General features: G+C 38.1%; 1 protein-coding gene across 5 annotated transcripts in view; it reads left to right on the top strand.

Moving 5' to 3' along the window:
- LOC131436797 (rap guanine nucleotide exchange factor 4) overlaps positions 1 to 20,625 on the top strand; it is a 446,791-nt gene extending 426,166 nt beyond the window's left edge. For all 5 annotated transcript variants that reach the window (XM_058605717.1, XM_058605715.1, XM_058605718.1 and 2 more), the window contains 2 exons: positions 19,734 to 19,912; positions 19,985 to 20,625. In XM_058605717.1, coding sequence (XP_058461700.1) covers positions 19,734 to 19,912; positions 19,985 to 20,109 — 304 coding nt within the window. In that variant the 3' untranslated portion in view covers positions 20,110 to 20,625. The remainder of the gene's footprint in view (positions 1 to 19,733; positions 19,913 to 19,984) is intronic.
- The last annotated feature ends 422 nt before the right edge of the window (positions 20,626 to 21,047 follow it).

Genomic DNA, 21,047 nt, shown 5'->3' with positions numbered 1-21,047 from the left:
GACAACATTGCAATGGGTCTATATGAGTTGTGATTGGAAGCTGGTTTCCCCGGCTTTTGAATGGCGATAACTTTCACTTGTCTCCAGTCAGGTGGAACAATATTTTACTCAAGAAACTTGTTGAACAATTCCAACAAACGTCTTTTTGCGAGGTCGGGCAGATTCTTCACCAAATTGAATTTAATTCTGTCCAACCCAGGAGCGTTATTGTTACAAGACATGAGTGCTATGGAAAATTCCATCATTGAAAAGGGGCTATCATTGGAATCATCATTTGCTAATTGAGATGATGATTGGTAAATGATCGCTACCGTGTAAATCAGGAAATACTTTCCAGGTGCAATCTAGTCGAATTGAAGTCGAGCAAAGAGATAAATCTAATGCACTTGGACGTGCAGGAGGTCTTGGAATCCGTGTCATGCTACCCATATTCAATACTGTCATATTGAAATTGTCGCAAATATTATATATTAAAGATGATCTGCTATCATTGTAAACGGAACCCCACATCATTCCGTGCGAATTGAAATCTCCTAAAATCAAACGTGGAGCAGGAAGGGCTTCGACCATTTCATTAAGCTGTCGTTGTCCAACTTGAGCTCTTGGAGGAATATATACCGAAGCAATGCAAATGTCCTTTCCTTTAATGTTTTTTTTTTTTTATTACAAAATGTCTAATTTATATAATATAAACTGACAACCTTATGCTACTAATCTTAGGCTAAATCGGCGAGTTTTATCACCATCACTAAGCCGGGAATTAATTTTGATATGTTTAATGTGAATTCTGGGAGGTTCTCTGGTCCCTCCTGACATAGGTTGTGTCCATTCATTCGTTTCGAATATCCTGTGTCTCGGTTACTATAACGATAATAATTATATTTATTAGATTTTTTTTGCAATTGATAGTAAAAAATCATTAAGGATCTTGATGTAAGGTAAATCAAAGTTTCCCAGGATATCTCTTATGGGTATTGGTGTAGGTCGACCTATTTTCGATAATGGTTTTATCAGTTCAGTTCTAGCATCCGCTAACAATTCGCATTTCCACACCACATGGTCAATGTCTTCATAATCACTGCCACATTCACAGATATTACTTTCTACTATATTCACACGATAGAGATGACTTTTTGATCCATAATGATTCGACATTATTCGAGATATATTTCTAATACAGTTCCTTGTTAAATGAGTATCGGTAAACCAGGCTTTATTCTTGACGTTCGGATGTATAGAGTAACACCATCTGCCCTTCTCACTCTCATTCCAAGACCTTTGCCATTCTTGAATTACGTGATTTTTCAAAACTGGAAAGTACTCGGTTATTTCGACCGATCGACTGAATAGGGATAAGTTTGATACACCTGATTTTGCTAATGCATCAGCCTGCTCATTACCGTATATCGAACAATGTGCAGGGATCCATAGGAAAAGTAATGAATAACCCAGTCGGATTAGGTGAGATGAAATATTACGGACTCTGAGGATCGTCAAGCTTGTATTCTTAATGTTCCGATTACTTTTAAGGGCTTCTAGTGCGCTTAAACTATCTGTACATATCACGTAATCAGATAGAGGAAGTTTCTTTATCATTTCACAGCAATGGAGTATGGCAGTTACTTCCGCTGTAAAAACAGAACATGGGTTTTGTAGACGAAAACTACATTTAGCGATAGTATTGAAGACTCCAAATCCCGAGGTGTCGAATGATTTTGAACCATCCGTGTAAAAAATATTAACTTGATTATACTTTGTAAGTTTCTGTTGTACAATTGCTGTTGCTGTATGTGTTAAACAGTGTTTAGGGATTCCCCTAAGTTGGTCGTGAATGGATGTGTCTATTTTAAGGTAGAACGAGTGGTCTGTTATATCATACGAAAAATAGTTTTCGACAGCGATACTGTTTAGATCAACCGTAATACAGTGTATGTATGTTCTGAGAATTCTACAGGAAGGATTTAGCTCGAATAATGAATTCATTACATCCACTATGGGGTGTTGGCATGAAAAACATTTGAGGATGAACCGGCAGTTGAGTTCAAAAAATCTAAGTTTCAAAGGTAGAATTCCCGCGAGCACTTCCAATGATTTGGTGTGGGTTGATTGCATCAAGCCCAAGGCAATGCGAATACATCGATTCTGGATTCTACACAATTTCATAACCTGTATATCAGCTGCATGGCCGAAGACAAAACAACCATATTCTAATACGGAGAGTATTGTGGTTTTATAGAGTGTGAGCAAAAGCGATGGGTGCGCTCCCCACCACGTACCGGATATTGCTCTTAGGAAATTGATTCTTTTTTGGCATTTTCTATGAACGTAATTAATGTGGACCTTCCATGTTAGTCGGGTATCAAACCATACACCTAAATATTTATATTCAAAGACCATTTTAATTTGCATACCGTACATTTTCAGATCAATGCTAGGGGTTGTCCTTTTTCTAGAGAATACTATTAGTTCTGTTTTTGTAACCGAAAATTTAAACCCGTTTATTTCTCCCCATTGTACTATTCCATCCAAAGAGGATTGTAGTTTCAATCGCATTAGTTCTCTATCCTGGCCGGATATCTCGATCACAAAGTCATCGGCATATTGAGTCAACACACATTCACTTGCTACTGATTTCTCCACGTCACTGGTGTACAGATTGAACAGGAAAGGGCTAAGGCTTGAACCTTGGGGTAACCCGAAAAAACTGTGACGAATCGATTTTACCGAGTTGTTCACATCAAAATACATTATTTTTTTTGATAGTAGATTTAGTAGAAAATTTACTAGGCATAACGGAATACCGAATCTTTGCATTTTTGCACACAGTCTTTCGATAATTACTGAGTCGTATGCTCCGGCAATATCAATGAACACTGTGGCCATTTCTTCTTTTTTATTTAGCGAAAGTTCCGCTTCTGCGGCTAAGAGTGCAAGGCAGTCTCGCGTGCCTCTCCCTTGCCTGAATCCATACTGTCTCTTGGCCATGATCTTTTCCCTCTCAGCCCAAATTTCTAATCGGTTCAATATCATTTTTTCCATTAACTTTCGAATACACGATAACATACATATGGGTCGGTAGGAGTTTTCTGAGCAAGGGTCCTTATCGGGTTTTAAAATGCACACAACTTTAATTTGCCTCCATTCTTCCGGGCAAGAATTTTCAATGATAAAAGCATTGAACATCTCTAATAACATCTGTTTGAATTGCAGAGGCAATTTTGTCAGTACGATGAATCTCAGATTGTCCAACCCCGCTGATGTGTTCTTTGTTGACGTAAGGGCAAATTCAAGTTCCTCTATAGTATACGGACAGGCTAACTTGGGAACCTGCTCTACATTTCCCGAAAAGTTCAGATGTGGGTTGTTCTGAACATAGTCGGGACAAATTTTTGCTGCAAATCGTTCTACCCAGTCCTCAGAGTATTTATGTAATGGGGAAGTTGGGAATTTACTGTTACGTAAATGACGGGCAGTAGCCCATAAGGTAGACATGGCTGTGTCTTTGTTTAGATTTTCTACGAAGCTTTTCCAGTAACCGCGTTTCTTTGACTTCGTGAGACGACTGAATGACGCTTCAAGGCGTTTGTATTCAAGAAAATCCTCTCTGCGCCCTGTGACTCTAAACCGTTTGTATGCTTCCGACTTTATTAGTAGTTTTTCTGAGCACGAATGGTCCCACCATACCGTGGGAGGACGTTTTCTGGGGGGTTTGATTTGAGTAGATTTAGTTTGTGATTCGCTTAAGCATTCTATAATGACTTTTGAGAACGTCTGGTATTTTTCTTTCGTATTTTTAACGTTCGTAATTTCTTCAGCCCTTCCCTGTAGTTTTTGTGAGAACTGATTCCAGTTTACGTTTTTTGATAACTCGTGATTATATACTGCTTCTGAAAGTTGTATTGGAGAGCAATATTGTATATATATTGGAAGATGATCACTACCAAATGGATCATTCAGCACTTTCCAAGTACAGTCTAAAGAAAGTGACGCCGAACATATAGAGAGATCAACACACGATGGTGTCACCGGAGGACAGGTCACTCTGGTTGCACTGCCGTCATTAAGCACCGACAGATGGAACTCATCTATTAGATCTCCGATAATATGAGCTCGGCCATCGTCCTTTGATGATCCCCACGCAATTCCATGGGAATTTAAATCTCCCAAAATTACGCATGGATTTGGTATTTTTTCTAAAATCTCTCTAAAATCACTTTCCCGAAAGCTCCTGTTTGGAGGAATATAAACTGAAACTATTGAGCATTCAAAGTTGTTCATTTTGATCCTACAACCCACGCACTCTATATACCCTACACTAGGTAGCTTGAGGCACTCGAATTGAATGTTGTTTCGTATGCCGATTAACACTCCACCGTACGGTACTAATCGATCCTTGCGAATGATGTTGAAAGAGGCAATGGAAAGATAGTTTTCTTTAGTTAACCATGATTCACAAATACAAAAAATGTCTATGTCATACTCGGTTATCATTGCACGCAGACCATCAAGTTTCGGTATTACACTTCGGCTATTCCACTGGAGAAACGAAATATTATTCTTTGTGATTGTATTATTCATGTTTTTCTGAGAAAAGGTCAAAGAGGGGCAAATATGTCTTCACTTTCTGCCATACTATTTTTAGTACTGGGCTGATTTTGTCTACTAGGTTGCGCCAGAACACGTCGAGGTTAAGGGCATCGCACAACATTTTGAGAACTCCTGCTATCGACCAACTATTGGGTTTTAGTTCCGGAGCTTGACCACTATCAGTTTTACGGAACCCGGGAACGTCCCTCGTTCGCGGGAGCGGTGGAAAGGTCTGGTTTACCTTTTTCTGGTTATCTACTTTAGCGCGATCCAGTCTCTTGTTACTTTGTTCACCTCGTTTTCTTTTACGGGGGGGGGTTGAATAGGAACAATGAGGTTCATTTGTTTCGTCCTCTTTTTGATCCAAATTACTAAGTTCGGAGTACATGTTCGATGTTTCAATGGCTTTCACCATATCCGCATATGTGTTTTTGCTGCGATTCAAGACTCTTTCTCTGATTTTCTTGCGTTTATCTATATACATTACACATTACTTCATTGTCTCGTGCTCTCTTTTGCACAACAGACATATTTGATTGGTATTTGTGCAATCTGGGGCTTCGTGATTGTCACCACATATGCTACATCGTATTTTATTTGTACAGAATTTGTCAGTGTGACCCAGTAATTGGCATCTACTGCACATCATTACTTTTGGGGAATATAACCTCACTTTTATCAGTACGTTGCTAACACATACATACTCGGGTAACGCTGTTCCAGAAAACGTGACCCGTAGTGCATTAGATGGCATCAACCTAACCTCACTTTCGATGTTTTCCTGTATAATAAGTCTTTCGCAATCTAAAATGGGTATCTGCGGAAGACCTATCTTCTTAAATTTCCCTACTCCTGATTTCAGTATGTCCTCTGGCGTGACTTCACTGTCGTATATTACCCCGTCGATCTCTACCAGATCTGCAGGAATATATACTCGGTAAACATTTTCGAATCGCGGTAGTTTAACTATTTCATTTGCCTCCTCTCTTTTGGTTAAGGAAATTCGTATTTTGTTCAAATTCACTTTACGTATTTCTGTAATCGATTTGAAATGCTTATATAGTTCTGATGAGATTAAGAGCACATTTATGGGAGTCGAAGTTTTTCTCATATACACTGTATAAGGTCCTGCAGTTCCCTCCGGATATTCTCTATATCTGAACACCTTTTTCGACGGATCTAACCTCGTTTTACTAGTGCTGCGTTTCTCTTTGTCGTCGACCTGCATCTTATCCCCCCCTTCCCCGGCCATTTTAAAATGGTGAGGTAAGGGAGTGTGAATATCGTCTTTATTTTAGAAGTTAATCCTTTTCTCTCGTATCTTATTACGATAAAAACTTATGTAAATACTTATCTGTAGATCACGTGGATCGGTGATATATTTTCCGCTAACTATAGAACAAACAATTTGTACTGTGCAGATTCGTCACAAAACGACTGATCTTCTCAACTGCTCAACAGCGAATGTGTTCCTTCCTTTAATGTTTATTTGACAAGCAACAACTTCTATACTAGAAGTCGAAGGAATGTTTAATCTATAGAAGGAATAACATTTCTTAATTCCTAAAAGCACTCCACCATACGGAGAGTCTCTATCGAGACGTATAATGTTAAAGTCATTAAAATTTGAGGCTATGTTTGATGTAAGCCATGTTTCGCACAAAGCAAATACATCACATTTTTGACTATGCAACAAAACTTTAAATGAATCAAGTTTTGGCATGATGCTTCGACAATTCCACTGCAGAACAGTGATTGAATCATTTGCGGCGGATGATAATTTATCCATCAAATGATACAAAACCTGAAAGAACTGGCCATTGAGCTGATAACTGTTTCAAAAAAGTTCTAGCTATTGGAAGGAATGCCGTTATGATGGTCTTTAGTGGTTCAGAAATATTGAATGCTTCAAAAATCCATTCTACAATTTCCGAAAACTTCAGTAATCCTGATGGTGGCTGTGAAACGGAGCCCACTGGATTATTGTCTTTCTTGTGCTAGTTCCTGAATTGGTTTGTGAATTTGACAAACCAGGAGGCACAGTTTTTGGTTTTAAATTTGATTTTTTAGATTTAACACGGGGATCTTTTTTTGAAGGTGTAATTTTAGGTGTCTTTTTTGGTATTTTGTGGTTTGTTAATCTCCTCTTAACAGACCCTTGAGGAGTGACAAACGAGGTATCTTCACTATTTCCGTCAGAGTCAGATTCCTCTAGTTCCGCCAGATTTGAAAAACCATTTTCGGATTCCAAAGGTGGGACATAAATAATAGTTTTGAGCATTTCCTTAATGCCTTCATTTTACGCCAAAAATAGATGTTCATTGTAAAACTTCGTTCTCTGCGAGTTAGGAACCGTTAAATTTTCGCCTGGTGGCAGAGATGGATCTCCTGGATTCTCATCCATTAGATCATCCATTACATAAATATGTTTAAATAATTGATCTCAACTGAATTATATAAACGAGAATATTCTTTGAAGTGAAAGAAAATAAAATTATAGATCTACCTGTTAGTCGCTTTCTGCTTTCCACAGGTACTCGGCATGAAGCTCGCTCCAACTATTTTAAATTTGCTGTCTTCTATCTCCGTTGCTCTGCCGTCGTGGTCTTCGCTGAGCTTGGTCTGTACGCTGTCTGTACCTGGCCTTAGATACAGCGTTGTAGCTCTTGTTGACGATGAGTTGTGATGCTTCTTGTGTAGCACCACACGATAATGCTTCGTTTTGTCCACCGCAACCGGTACTGTACACCATACGAAATGATACCTGGTGGTTGTCTTTGTGGCTTTGCGCTGATGCGCCGTAACACCTCTGTGCCTTAGCACCTCTGTGCCTTAGCACCTCTGTGCCTTTACACCCCTTCGTCTCCGCACCTCTGTGTCTGAGCACTTCTATGCGTTCGCACCTCTGTGTCTCTTCACCTCTGTGCGTATGAGTGGGATGGTCTTCTTCGATTGCTTCCAAGTCGGGAACGCCCCGAATATTGGCTGTACACCAGCTTTTGCTGCGTTTGCAATAGGAGCAGGCGGGTTTTGTTTACCTGCAGCTAAAGTTGCCTTGACTCGGTGATAGCCGTTAACTCACAAGCCAGTAACACAACCTGTCTGCTTGAACGCTTTTTACTGAATGAGCTCGAGTAGTTGGTACTCAATAGACCTCTTACGGTTAAAACGGAAGAGGGATAAACAGTACAAGAGATTCTGTAGAACTAACAATGATAGTCACTGGAGTAGATATACACAAGCACGAAATATTTATTCACGGGCCCTGAAGAAGACTAGATATGAATACATACAGAGGAAGATCAATCAAAATCAACAAAACAGCAGAGAGTTATGGAAAATTCTCAAACAGTTGATCAAGCCTACACATAGTGCATCGAAAATCATAACTTTAAACGGTATAGAAGAGCACACAGAACAAATTGTATCTGAAAAGTTCAACAGTTATTTCATAAATAGTGTTCAGCAGATCAATCAAAGTATTGAATTGGTAGGTGAACCTGTTGAAATAACACATCCGATGAATAACTGTTGTAGACTTGATGAATTTCAACCAATCACTTTTAAACAATTGAAAAATATTTGTTTCAATTTGGGAAAATCGACTGGTATTGACAATGTAAACTCAAAAGTGATACAGGATTGCTTCCATGTTATCGGACACGATCTACTGGATTTGGTAAATGAATCGTTGTACACGGGGCACGTACCAAAAGTGAGGAAAGAATCTCTGGTGGTTCCTATCCCCAAGGTTACTGGAACGGATAAAGCCGAGGAGTACCGTCCCATTAACATGCTGCACACACTGGAAAAAATTCTGGAACTTGTTGTTAAAGATCAGCTGATTAACTATTTGAACTCTAACAGTTTGCTAATACCGGAACAATCGGGATATCGTAAGGGTCACTCTTGTGAAACCGCTTTGAACCTAGTATTGGCAAAATGGAAGGAGAAAATCGAAACCAAAGAGAGTATTTTTGCTGTGTTCTTGGATCTGAAGAGAGCCTTTGAAACAATTTCAAGACCTTTATTGTTGCAGACATGACGGCGTTTTGGCATCAGGGGAATGGCACATGAATGGTTTAAAAACTATTTATGTGGTAGATCTCAAAAGACTGTTTTTAACGATGTAGTGTCTAGTTCCCTCGGCAATTCACTTGGTGTGCCTCAGGGAAGTGTGTTAGGTCCTATTCTTTCTGTTAGTCAGATCGCAAAACTCATTATTGTACAGGGGAATAAGTTTTTTCAATTCGATGCCAAGAGAAATCAGACACGCAACGACATTGGTGGAATTCAAAACGTTATGTATTTCACACATAAAGTCCGCTTTGTAAGCAAATATTTAGTTAGTTAGTTAAAATTTTTTAGATTTTTTATTTTTTTTTTTCGTATCATGAAGATTGTATTTTCTTTTTCTTTTTGTTTATATATTATTGTGAGACGTATTAAGTTACTATGTTCGGTATGATGATGATGGATTTTTAGTTTGTTTGAGAGTTAAAAATAATGAGCAGTCTACAAACGTTTGAGCCTCGCGCGCGAAGCAGGTAGTGACTATTTGGAAAGCGAACAGGACTGACCGAAGAGCCTTAGCATTCAGTGTGTTAAGTTTGCTCTTGACCTTGATCGCAAGGTTTGATTAATAATTTAAGGAATAGATTCGGGAGACTAATTGGGATCGACAGTTGTTGATGGAATTGGGCTTGGCTCTGCTCATCCGCAGTCTCGTTACTCCATCGTAGCTGATGTGTGTAGCGATGAACTGGTCCGGCGGGAAGGGCCAGGTGAATTACTGTCTGATACTGGTAAAGATATCGGGTTCGATTCCTGATGTTATCAAGGATCTTGAGGAATTGAGCAAATTTCAAATGGCAACACAAAAAAAAACAAGTTAAGTTTCAATGGAAGAATCATTCCTTCAATTCTATTTTGCCTTATACAAAAATGCTTTGACATCCTGCCGAGATCCTGCAGTTGACCACAACCATAACCGCGGCGAAACGATTTTTTCAACATTTTTTACCTTTAATGATATGAGAAATATATTTGGCGTCATAAATTTCCTTCTAGATAAGTTAAGTATCCGATCCTGTAACAATTTTTGCGTTCAGTTTAAAAAAAAGTTTCGATATTTGTAATCATACGGCGTCGTGAAGTTCATTCCAAAGTTTTTAGACCATTATTTTCATTGCATCCAGAAATCGGGGACCTGCATGGCGAAAATAATCTACTCGCCAAACCTGTTCTGAAAATATCCAGAACTTTATATCCAACAGTATGGAAAAATTCATTGTTTACAACGTTCGAACATCGAACATTGAATGTCTCAGACTTCAGAACCTAGAGCTAATTCTTAATAATACCAAGAAAATGTATGTTTAATTTGTATATTCCTAAGTAGTTCACAAACTGTGTCGAAGAACCTCTTCAAAACAATTCTCATTCCTAGTTATAAATGCTTAGAACTTAATATTCTCACTAACGCTAGATACTATCAGAAGTATTTTATCAATCGTCTAATAGATCTTGGAACTTCAATACACTTTTCTAAAGAAACCGTCTAACTAAATCTTCATAATTTTGAATCATAGGACTAATTCTGTATCAAATGATTGTAAATTATAAGTCTACACAAGAACTAAAAAAATTTCTGTTTCTATCTGTGATCAGAAGCGATATAATCGTTCATTGTCCCAATTAGTCGAAAAAACAAATGATCTGGGATACCTTATTGCCGGATTCCTAATTCACGTTCCCTGTGTTGTAGAAGACTTCAATTTAAAACGTTCGGTCTTCAGAGCCTCTAAATTCGTATTTCAAAGTGATTACATGTGCGAGTTGTTTGAGATCAAGTAGATAACTCAATTTAATGTTATAATGTTTGAATGCTACATGTTTGGATATGAGAAGGACAAGGAGAAAATTTTTATACTGTGCTCAAATAGACACACTGCTATTCACAGTGGATGCGGGATGGAAGCGACGCAACGAGTGTGCATTGACAGAAACTACCTGTATACAACTTTGTGAACACTGCTTGTCATATAACCGAACAGTTTACATCTCTTGACAGCTAGCATATAGTCCATAGCAATAGCTAAAAGTACGCATTCCAAAACACCTAAGTTCGAAACCGGTTTGTCTCCGCGGTAGTGTGGAGATTGCATACAATCTTTTTTCTTGCTTGTGAGTAATATCGCCTAAATGTATACTATCCCGGACCTTTTTTGGCTGTTCTATTTTTAGATTATGCTCGTGACGTGTCATTTCGAGAAAATCTACATCACATTAAGTTTTCGAAGTGCTTTCACTGAGAGCAAAACTAGTTTCCAGTTTGATGTTACACAGCATTTTTTTGTTTTCAATTTTGATCTTTTAACCGTTAAAACGACCAAAACGATAGCAAATTAAGTAATCGATATATACGAACAGCACAACATCAAATTGAGTTTTCTTTTTAATCTCACACTCTACTCGGGTTGAGGTGGGACCATCGTCATCATCATCATCAGCTACTTAGCCATTGTAGACTAACTGGCGCACCTTCTTGCGAACGTTCCTCATTAAATTCCGTACAGACTTCTTGGCGACAAGTTTTGACACTTTTTTCCAATCTTTTTCGAACTGTTGAATGGTTTCGGCTGCCAAGACATGTTTCCTAAGATGTGCCTTCGTTAATACCTAAAATTCCTCAATTGGTCGAAGTTGTGGGCAATTTGGTGGATTCATGTCTTTTGGGACGAAAGTGACATTTTTGGTAGTATACCATTCTACCGTTTATTTCAAGTAGTGGCAAGAAACAAGATCTAGCCAGAAGACAACAGGATCCTTGTGGCTTCAAATTATGGGTAGAAGTCGTTTTGTTAACATTTTTTTTTTTTTTGAAAAAAATACGCTCAGAGACAGGACTCGAACCGGCATTCTTATCCATTTCTTTGTTGTTTTATGGTCATCACCGCAAACAAACTGATATGGACGGTCATCGATTTTTTTCGGTGAAAGTAATAACTAATCGGTGCATTTAACCGGACGTTTCGACCTACTAAGGTGTTCGGTCATCCTCAGCGGCTATCTAAAAACATATATTTGTCAAGTAAGCTAACTCTAAACATTGAATTTTAACACTTAACTTACATGCTAATGACGTCTACACTACAACACTTCACATTTTCAACTGTCTTGTCTTTTGCGCTCTCTCTGTCTCTTATCTGTTTTGGCTGTATAGAGGTTTTTAATTTTGTCAACTAGTCCGTTGTATGCTGATCTAAACTTTATCGAATCTCGTTGAAGGTTAAACGTGTTCGACTCTCCTCTAATTTTTATATAGAACATCTCAGCTGTTAAACGTGTGTCAGTTCTTTGTACTTCATCTAAAATTTTAACGTTCTCAAAATCAAAAACATGACCCTCATTTATACAGTGTTGAACTAAACCAGTATTGCCAATGCTTTTTGATTTAACATCCCTTTTATGCTGCTCTATACGTTTTTTTAAAAATTGGCTGGTTTGGCCAATATATGACTTTCCTTTGCATATCCCGCACGGTATTTCATAAACAACGTTCGTTCTACGGTCTTTTGTTATTCTATCTTTTAGCTTACTATATACTGTGTCTTTAATTTTGTTAACTGTTCTAAACGCTAACCTTATGTTGTATTGAGATAGATAACGTGCTAACTTTTCTCCTAGACCTGGTATATATGGTGCGGATATGAATTTGGTGGCTATACTGTTATTGTTGTTCTGTGTTAACGAGTTGTATAGGAAATGTGTTCGTTGTTGTATAATATTATTGATGAAGAAATTAGGATAGTTATTATTAATAAGAATTCGTTTTACAATATTCAGAGCATTAGGTCTGTAACTAGCCTCGCTTAATTTCAAAGCCCTATCTACAAGAGCTATCACTGTGTTTTTCTTGTGATTAAATGGACTCAATGAGTTGTAGTCTAAATATCTGCCTTCTAGGTCCTTTGGAGTCCACTCTGTCGTAATACGATCATTCTCTCTTCTTAACAACGTATCTAGGAATCTGATTCGTCCATTATTCTCCAGCTCTACAGTAAATTGCAGTCGTGGATGAAAACTGTTGAACACCTCCAACATCCGATCAACATATTCTCGTTGCACACCTACCAAACAATCGTCCACATATCTTCTAAAGAAGACTGGCACAATCCCTTCCTGGCGTAGCTGTGCCAAAGCGCTCATTTCAATTCTCTCCAAAACTATATTTGCTACTACTGGAGACAATGGCGAACCCATTGGTAATCCAAACTTCTGTTTGAAAAACCGACCCTGGTGCTTGAAAAAAGTGGATGATAACACCAGCTGTAGCATATCGATGAAATTATTTTCAGGAATTTTGGTGTGTGCCATTATCTCTGTCCATCGTAACCTCACGCTTTCAACGGCATAATCCACTGGCACGTTTGTGAACAGTGAAACCACATCCAAAGAAATCATCATACAATCGTCTTGAATAGTGTGCTGTCTGATATCGCCGACAAAATCAAAACTATTTGCGATATGATGTTCTGTTTTACCTACAATGCAGTTCAGGATCGATGTAACAAACTTTGCGGCATTGTACGTGGCTGTACCAATCGCGGAATTGATAAGCCGCAATGGAATTCCATCCTTGTGCGTTTTTGGTAACCCGTATATCCGTGGCGGGTTGCAATTGTAAACCTTCAATCTTTGTTTCGTAGTTTTTTCTATCCATTCTGCATCACACCATTGGTCAAACATCGTGTTAATTTGTTTTAACGTGGATACCGTCGGATCGTTCCTGATCTCTTCGTACGTTTCTTTGTCATTCACCAATGCTAACATTTTTGTCTCATATTCAGCTCTATTCATAACTACCGTTGATTTGCCTTTGTCTGCTTTCGTAACAATCAGATCATCTCTGTCAGCTAAATATTTACAGCTTCTAACAACATCCTTACGTATCCACTCGTTATCATTGTGAAACGGTTGCTTCACGTAGTTAATATGATTAATCATAGCGTTTGAAACAGCATTTCTTATATCATCAGCATTAGGATCCCAATGAATACAACTTTCAATTTCAGAAAGCAACCGTACATAAGGTGCATTTTTTAAATCTGGCACATTAAATCCAGCGCCTAGTTGTAATGTGCGCATTACATAATCAGGCAATTCCTCGCTTGAATAGTTTGACACCCACGAGCCGCTGAGGATGACCGAACACCTTAGTAGGTCGAAACGTCCGGTTAAATGCACCGATTAGTTATTACTTTCACCGAAAAAAATCGATGACCGTCCATATCAGTTTGTTTGCGGTGATGACCATAAAACAACAAAGTAAAATCGATAAAAAAAAACCGTTCACAGAGAGCAAATCAATAATGTTCTTCGTGAAATCCTTCGCCCAGCGGTACGGTAAACAGTTGGAGTATGCTCTAAGAAGCTACATGAAGTTACAATTAAAGTTGACTCGGCTAAAAAACAAAAAGTTGTTTCTACTAAATTGTCGTAGAACAAAAGTTATGCCGTGCGGTTTCGATTTCTGTCTTAACCTGGATATCGAAAATGAGCAATCGATACTGAAAGCAGAAAGAACAATAAAAAAGTTCAAACAAAGCTTGCTGAGTTTGCTCATATCGGACAGCCTCCGAAGTCTCAGCAAACTTAAAACCAAAGCAGCAACGCAACTCAATTTCATCGAACATTGTGTTTCTGCTGAAGATTTTGATTATCTGAAGGCTGCGGTCAAAAGGAAAGAAGAATCCGTTTTCGCACAATATAAGTCAAGACAGACGAGGAAATTGGAAAATTTAAAAACTGAAAAGGTACATAAAATATCAAAACAAAGCTCGTGGGTGTCAAACTATTCAAGCGAGGAATTGCCTGATTATGTAATGCGCACATTACAACTAGGCGCTGGATTTAATGTGCCAGATTTAAAAAATGCACCTTATGTACGGTTGCTTTCTGAAATTGAAAGTTGTATTCATTGGGATCCTAATGCTGATGATATAAGAAATGCTGTTTCAAACGCTATGATTAATCATATTAACTACGTGAAGCAACCGTTTCACAATGATAACGAGTGGATACGTAAGGATGTTGTTAGAAGCTGTAAATATTTAGCTGACAGAGATGATCTGATTGTTACGAAAGCAGACAAAGGCAAATCAACGGTAGTTATGAATAGAGCTGAATATGAGACAAAAATGTTAGCATTGGTGAATGACAAAGAAACGTACGAAGAGATCAGGAACGATCCGACGGTATCCACGTTAAAACAAATTAACACGATGTTTGACCAATGGTGTGATGCAGAATGGATAGAAAAAACTACGAAACAAAGATTGAAGGTTTACAATTGCAACCCGCCACGGATATACGGGTTACCAAAAACGCACAAGGATGGAATTCCATTGCGGCTTATCAATTCCGCGATTGGTACAGCCACGTACAATGCCGCAAAGTTTGTTACATCGATCCTGAACTGCATTGTAGGTAAAACAGAACATCATATCGCAAATAGTTTTGATTTTGTCGGCGATATCAGACAGCACACTATTCAAGACGATTGTATGATGATTTCTTTGGATGTGGTTTCACTGTTCACAAACGTGCCAGTGGATTATGCCGTTGAAAGCGTGAGGTTACGATGGACAGAGATAATGGCACACACCAAAATTCCTGAAAATAATTTCATCGATATGCTACAGCTGGTGTTATCATCCACTTTTTTCAAGCACCAGGGTCGGTTTTTCAAACAGAAGTTTGGATTACCAATGGGTTCGCCATTGTCTCCAGTAGTAGCAAATATAGTTTTGGAGAGAATTGAAATGAGCGCTTTGGCACAGCTACGCCAGGAAGGGATTGTGCCAGTCTTCTTTAGAAGATATGTGGACGATTGTTTGGTAGGTGTGCAACGAGAATATGTTGATCGGATGTTGGAGGTGTTCAACAGTTTTCATCCACGACTGCAATTTACTGTAGAGCTGGAGAATAATGGACGAATCAGATTCCTAGATACGTTGTTAAGAAGAGAGAATGATCGTATTACGACAGAGTGGACTCCAAAGGACCTAGAAGGCAGATATTTAGACTACAACTCATTGAGTCCATTTAATCACAAGAAAAACACAGTGATAGCTCTTGTAGATAGGGCTTTGAAATTAAGCGAGGCTAGTTACAGACCTAATGCTCTGAATATTGTAAAACGAATTCTTATTAATAATAACTATCCTAATTTCTTCATCAATAATATTATACAACAACGAACACATTTCCTATACAACTCGTTAACACAGAACAACAATAACAGTATAGCCACCAAATTCATATCCGCACCATATATACCAGGTCTAGGAGAAAAGTTAGCACGTTATCTATCTCAATACAACATAAGGTTAGCGTTTAGAACAGTTAACAAAATTAAAGACACAGTATATAGTAAGCTAAAAGATAGAATAACAAAAGACCGTAGAACGAACGTTGTTTATGAAATACCGTGCGGGATATGCAAAGGAAAGTCATATATTGGCCAAACCAGCCAATTTTTAAAAAAACGTATAGAGCAGCATAAAAGGGATGTTAAATCAAAAAGCATTGGCAATACTGGTTTAGTTCAACACTGTATAAATGAGGGTCATGTTTTTGATTTTGAGAACGTTAAAATTTTAGATGAAGTACAAAGAACTGACACACGTTTAACAGCTGAGATGTTCTATATAAAAATTAGAGGAGAGTCGAACACGTTTAACCTTCAACGAGATTCGATAAAGTTTAGATCAGCATACAACGGACTAGTTGACAAAATTAAAAACCTCTATACAGCCAAAACAGATAAGAGACAGAGAGAGCGCAAAAGACAAGACAGTTGAAAATGTGAAGTGTTGTAGTGTAGACGTCATTAGCATGTAAGTTAAGTGTTAAAATTCAATGTTTAGAGTTAGCTTACTTGACAAATATATGTTTTTAGATAGCCGCTGAGGATGACCGAACACCTTAGTAGGTCGAAACGTCCGGTTAAATGCACCGATTAGTTATTACTTTCACCGAAAAAAATCGATGACCGTCCATATCTTATCCATTTCGTGCATACGCGCTATCATTTCGCCACCCTGAACCTTGTAATAGACACAACTCCGAAACACGGTTAGGTATGATAGAACGTACATCAAACATCGTCTACATTCTGGCCTCAAAGTAACCATCCGGTATTTCAAACAGATTGTTAATATCTTTAAAAAAATCGACAGTACCACTCTTTCTTTTGCAAACACCATTGCACAAAGAATACGGAAAAAAATTTTAATAGTTTTTCTGAATTTTATCTCTGAAAGAAAAGAAATGTCGCAGGAATCTTGAAGAGAAAATTATTTTCTCTTTCCTTTTCAAGTGTCTGAAAATTTCTTCTTGAACTTGACGGGAATTCTAAATTAAGAAAAAAGTCGAAATCTTTTTGCAATTTGCTTTTATTTTAAGAAATTTCGTTACAGGAGCATTCATTGAGAAGAAAAGTGTATTTTGTAAAGTGAAAGACATTTGAAGATTTTCCTCTCTTCAAGAAAATTATGATAAATTTCTTCTGTCACCAGAATTCGGCTCCTGGCATTACTGCGTCTTGTCTAATACCGTTTTCGTTTATTGATCAGAGCAGCCCGAAAGCTGACACAGGCGACTACTCAACAACTTTTGAGATGTTTGTTTTAGCAACCTGGGGTCGCTCTAGATCTCCAATCGCGTAGTTTTTTTTTACTTTTTTTTATGAGTTGTTGTTTAGGGCGCGTACCACGTGTTCTTTTTATTCGGAGTCAGAGTCGTCCACGTGTAGGTTAAAAAACGAAATAAGGTATAAGATTTTTCGAAGAAAATGAAGTGGCGGTAACCGAATTCAGTAGACATTTTGAAAATAATTAAAACGACTTTAGTTGCTAATATTTTGATGGCAACTGGTATGGAATCACGAAATAGATTGAATTCAATGCATAAATATTCAATGTGTTCCTCAGTTTATGGCACTATGAAAAAAAGGTCAGAAAAAACGTTTGTGTTGATATTCACACCATTGAACACAATTCATTCGGCACAACATAACCGGGCTGCTATTCCGCCCATACTTGCATATCTGTCCCATATGGAAAATCGGCATGTCGAGAAAAATACGATCAAAATTTTATTTCCCATTTTTTTGATTTATTGTGTCACCTAATTCCAAATCATGGTATTATTACATGAAATATTGGTAATACACCTTTGCTATTCCAATATTGTAACAAATGAAATTATTGAGATTTGCACTGAATGGGACTGATATGCGGGTACTTTGCATATGGGACAGACATGAGTTGATATTTTTTTCACATTTCATTGAACAATCCCTCAACTTTGATTGTATTTTCTGACAGTATATTGAGGATAGATTTCATTACGCAAGCGAACTTAAAATTGGCGAAAATCGATATGGGACTGATATGCGAGTATGGCCAGTATATGATATTTGTCGTAATGATGCTATCTGTTTTCTGTCAAAAGCTAAAGTCCCTAAAGTCCCAATAATTACCCAAACCATTGCCGTAGATATCAAATCAACCAGAGAAACCGTTTCATTTTTTGCTTGGACCCTTTTCAAAAGTAAGGCGAGAGCCAAAATAGCAAACTGATTTTATGTCCTTAAAAAGTACTTATACAAAATTAGAGCCAAACTAATAATGAAATTTGAGAAAAAAAATCGTGATTACTCTATCGCCGAAAAACATTTTAGTTCAAGAAGCTGTTAAAAGTCTGTCATGACGTAGATTTCATCACAGGCCGCTTCCGCGATCGTACTCCAGGCGACTTGTTCCGATTTAAAGCCAACATAAGTCTACAGTCTAGCTCGTTTTTTTTAGTTCGATGCACGATGGTAGACGACACTCCCGGCTTGCTTGCGATATCTCGAACGCAAAGGTTGAAGTTCCGCTCGAAACAGTTCACATTTGTTTTACGTAAATGACAGTTGGTGCGCGAGTAGTTCGAGTTTTCACAGTGTGCGAGAAAAATTTCGACGCTTTGACGCTTTCTTGTTCTGATGCCTACTTTCACTACTGAACGGCAAGTGTCAAAATCAAACATGATGTAAATCACACAATTTTTGATTTTTTAAAGCACGATGAAAGTTTAGGTGAAGTTGATGTTGATGTCAAATAAAACTAAGTGCATTTGTTATTGTCATCGTGACAGTCCAACTATGAATCATCCTAACATGTACAAAGAAAATTTTTCCGACGAGCAACGAAAGAAATCTCTTTCTAAAGATTGATGTCTTGTTTGCTGAACATTGGAGAGATCAACTCTTTGAGGTTACCATCCATCATCTTCGGTGTTGCGAAAACCAACATCACCTGATTGGTTGCGTTAATTCATGAGATTTTGTTAACTGAAGACGCACTGATACAATGGAAGTGTCGTTTTTGTTACTAAATGCCATAAAAATTAAACCTTAAATTGTTAAGTACCAATATTTGAACACGGCAGTTAACAATAAACTGAATCCGTTTCCGAAATACGCTTACTCGATTCCGACCAAACCAAAAACCCATTGAAAGTCAAATTAAATTTACTTTTCTCCCTCCCTCCAATTATTGTGGGCAGCATAATAGACGTACATTTACCTACCGAACGAACCACCGTCGATATCCTTTCGTCGACTGAGGTGTCGACACGACAACACCCCGGCAACACCAAAGAAATCCGTACGGTGCCGGCGGAACGAACGCAACGAACGTTGAATCCATTTTGGGCAAAGTACGGCAAAAGATAAAGCGATAACAGTCGCCATAATCGGCTTCATCCTTCCTCGAACAACTGCTATTGGACTCGATGTGGGTGACGGTGTCGTTTCCAGGGAGGTGGAAACGGTCCTGAACTGAACATTAACGCGTGGAAACGGCGTACGTCGTTAATCCGTGTCTCCGTCGAAAGTTGTTGAATTGGACACCAGAACTGTTCGATAAGAGTTAATATTTTGGAGAGAGAGCTCTTCACACAAACCAAACCGAACGGTGGAAGGGTTGCCGATGATAAGAGTTTGATGACGACCAACAGTGAAAATGATATTTCAATTTGCAAACTTTCCCCCAGACTCCAGTTAACTCCAGCTTTATTTTCTATCGATTCAGGATGTCGGTCGGAAAGCTGCAACCGCCGGTTATTCCGTTCATGCCGCTGCTACTGAAGGACATGACTTTTGCCCACGAAGGGAACAAAACCAGTCTCGATGGGTTGGTGAATTTCGAAAAGATGCACATGATGGCACAAACGATGCGAACGGTTCGGTACTGTCGATCCCGACACTTGGGTAAAGGAGTGATGAGATGAATGAATTAGCGAACTTCTGAACTAAACTTTTTCCTTTTTTTACCCTTTTCAGTATTGGATCCACCCTCGCCGAAGAACGAGAACGAAATTCGCCAGTACATCAGCTGCTTCCGAACCATCGACAACCAGCGGGTGCTGAATGCCATGTCCCAGAAGGTGGAACCCCGGCGGTCGTAAGATGTGTCAGACGCAGAAACAAAAAAAAACAACAAACGAAAGTGATCAGAAACGGACTAACAACGGTTTGATTTTCTTGGTATAACAAAACAAAACAAACGGAAAACCCGTTTTGTCGTAACACCTTTGCCTATCTACAATTTTTTTTTCGAAACCGGACTAGAATTGTATGTCCCCCTGTTTTTTTTTTTTGGGAACATTTGGAAAAAAAAACCCTTGCGCCATTTGCTGCAATTAGTTAGGTAGTAATTTCTATATATTTCCGTGCAGAAGTGAGTGTGTGCTGTTTGTTGTTTGTTGTGTTATGTGAATCCAATGTTCGGTGGATCGTGTAGAGACTACGAAAGGGTTAGAATAAGTTCCCCATTAACATCGGCGATTTTTTTTGTTTTCTGTACAAAATATGTTAACTTCGTTTCTTTTTGTAGTTGTTGTTAAGTTCATGACTATCCTACCGGGAAAAAAAAATAACACTTTTGTTATGTGCGTATTATCTGGACTAAGTATTATTCGTAAATTGTTTTTAATCACTTTTTTACGATTCCATCACTTTTTATCTGTTATATTTATTAATATTTTAATTTTCACTTGAAACAAAATAAAGTTATATTTTACACTACGGTTTTACTTTTCTTTTTTGCTTTCTGTACCAACCAGCAAAGCATGGCATTAAAATTTGAACAAAAATTAGTTATTACAAATATCTAGTACATTTATTTATCATTGCCTTCGAAATAGGCTCCTTTTGAACAAATACAAGCATTCCAGCGGCTCATTATTCGGGAGTCTACCCCAAATAATGGTTCCATTGATAGCACCTTTTGAATGATGAAAGTTTCTACAGCAATCTTGTCTTGTAACAATAACGCTCCTGGATTGGACAGAATTAAATTTAACTTGGTGAAGAATCTGCCTGAATCTTGCAAAAAGACGTTTGT

The sequence above is a fragment of the Malaya genurostris genome, chromosome 3, assembly GCF_030247185.1.
Source record: "Malaya genurostris strain Urasoe2022 chromosome 3, Malgen_1.1, whole genome shotgun sequence".
NCBI lineage: Eukaryota > Metazoa > Arthropoda > Insecta > Diptera > Culicidae > Malaya > Malaya genurostris.
The sequence above is the reverse complement of the archived record's forward strand: the minus strand, read 5'-3'. Positions and strand labels throughout refer to the sequence as shown.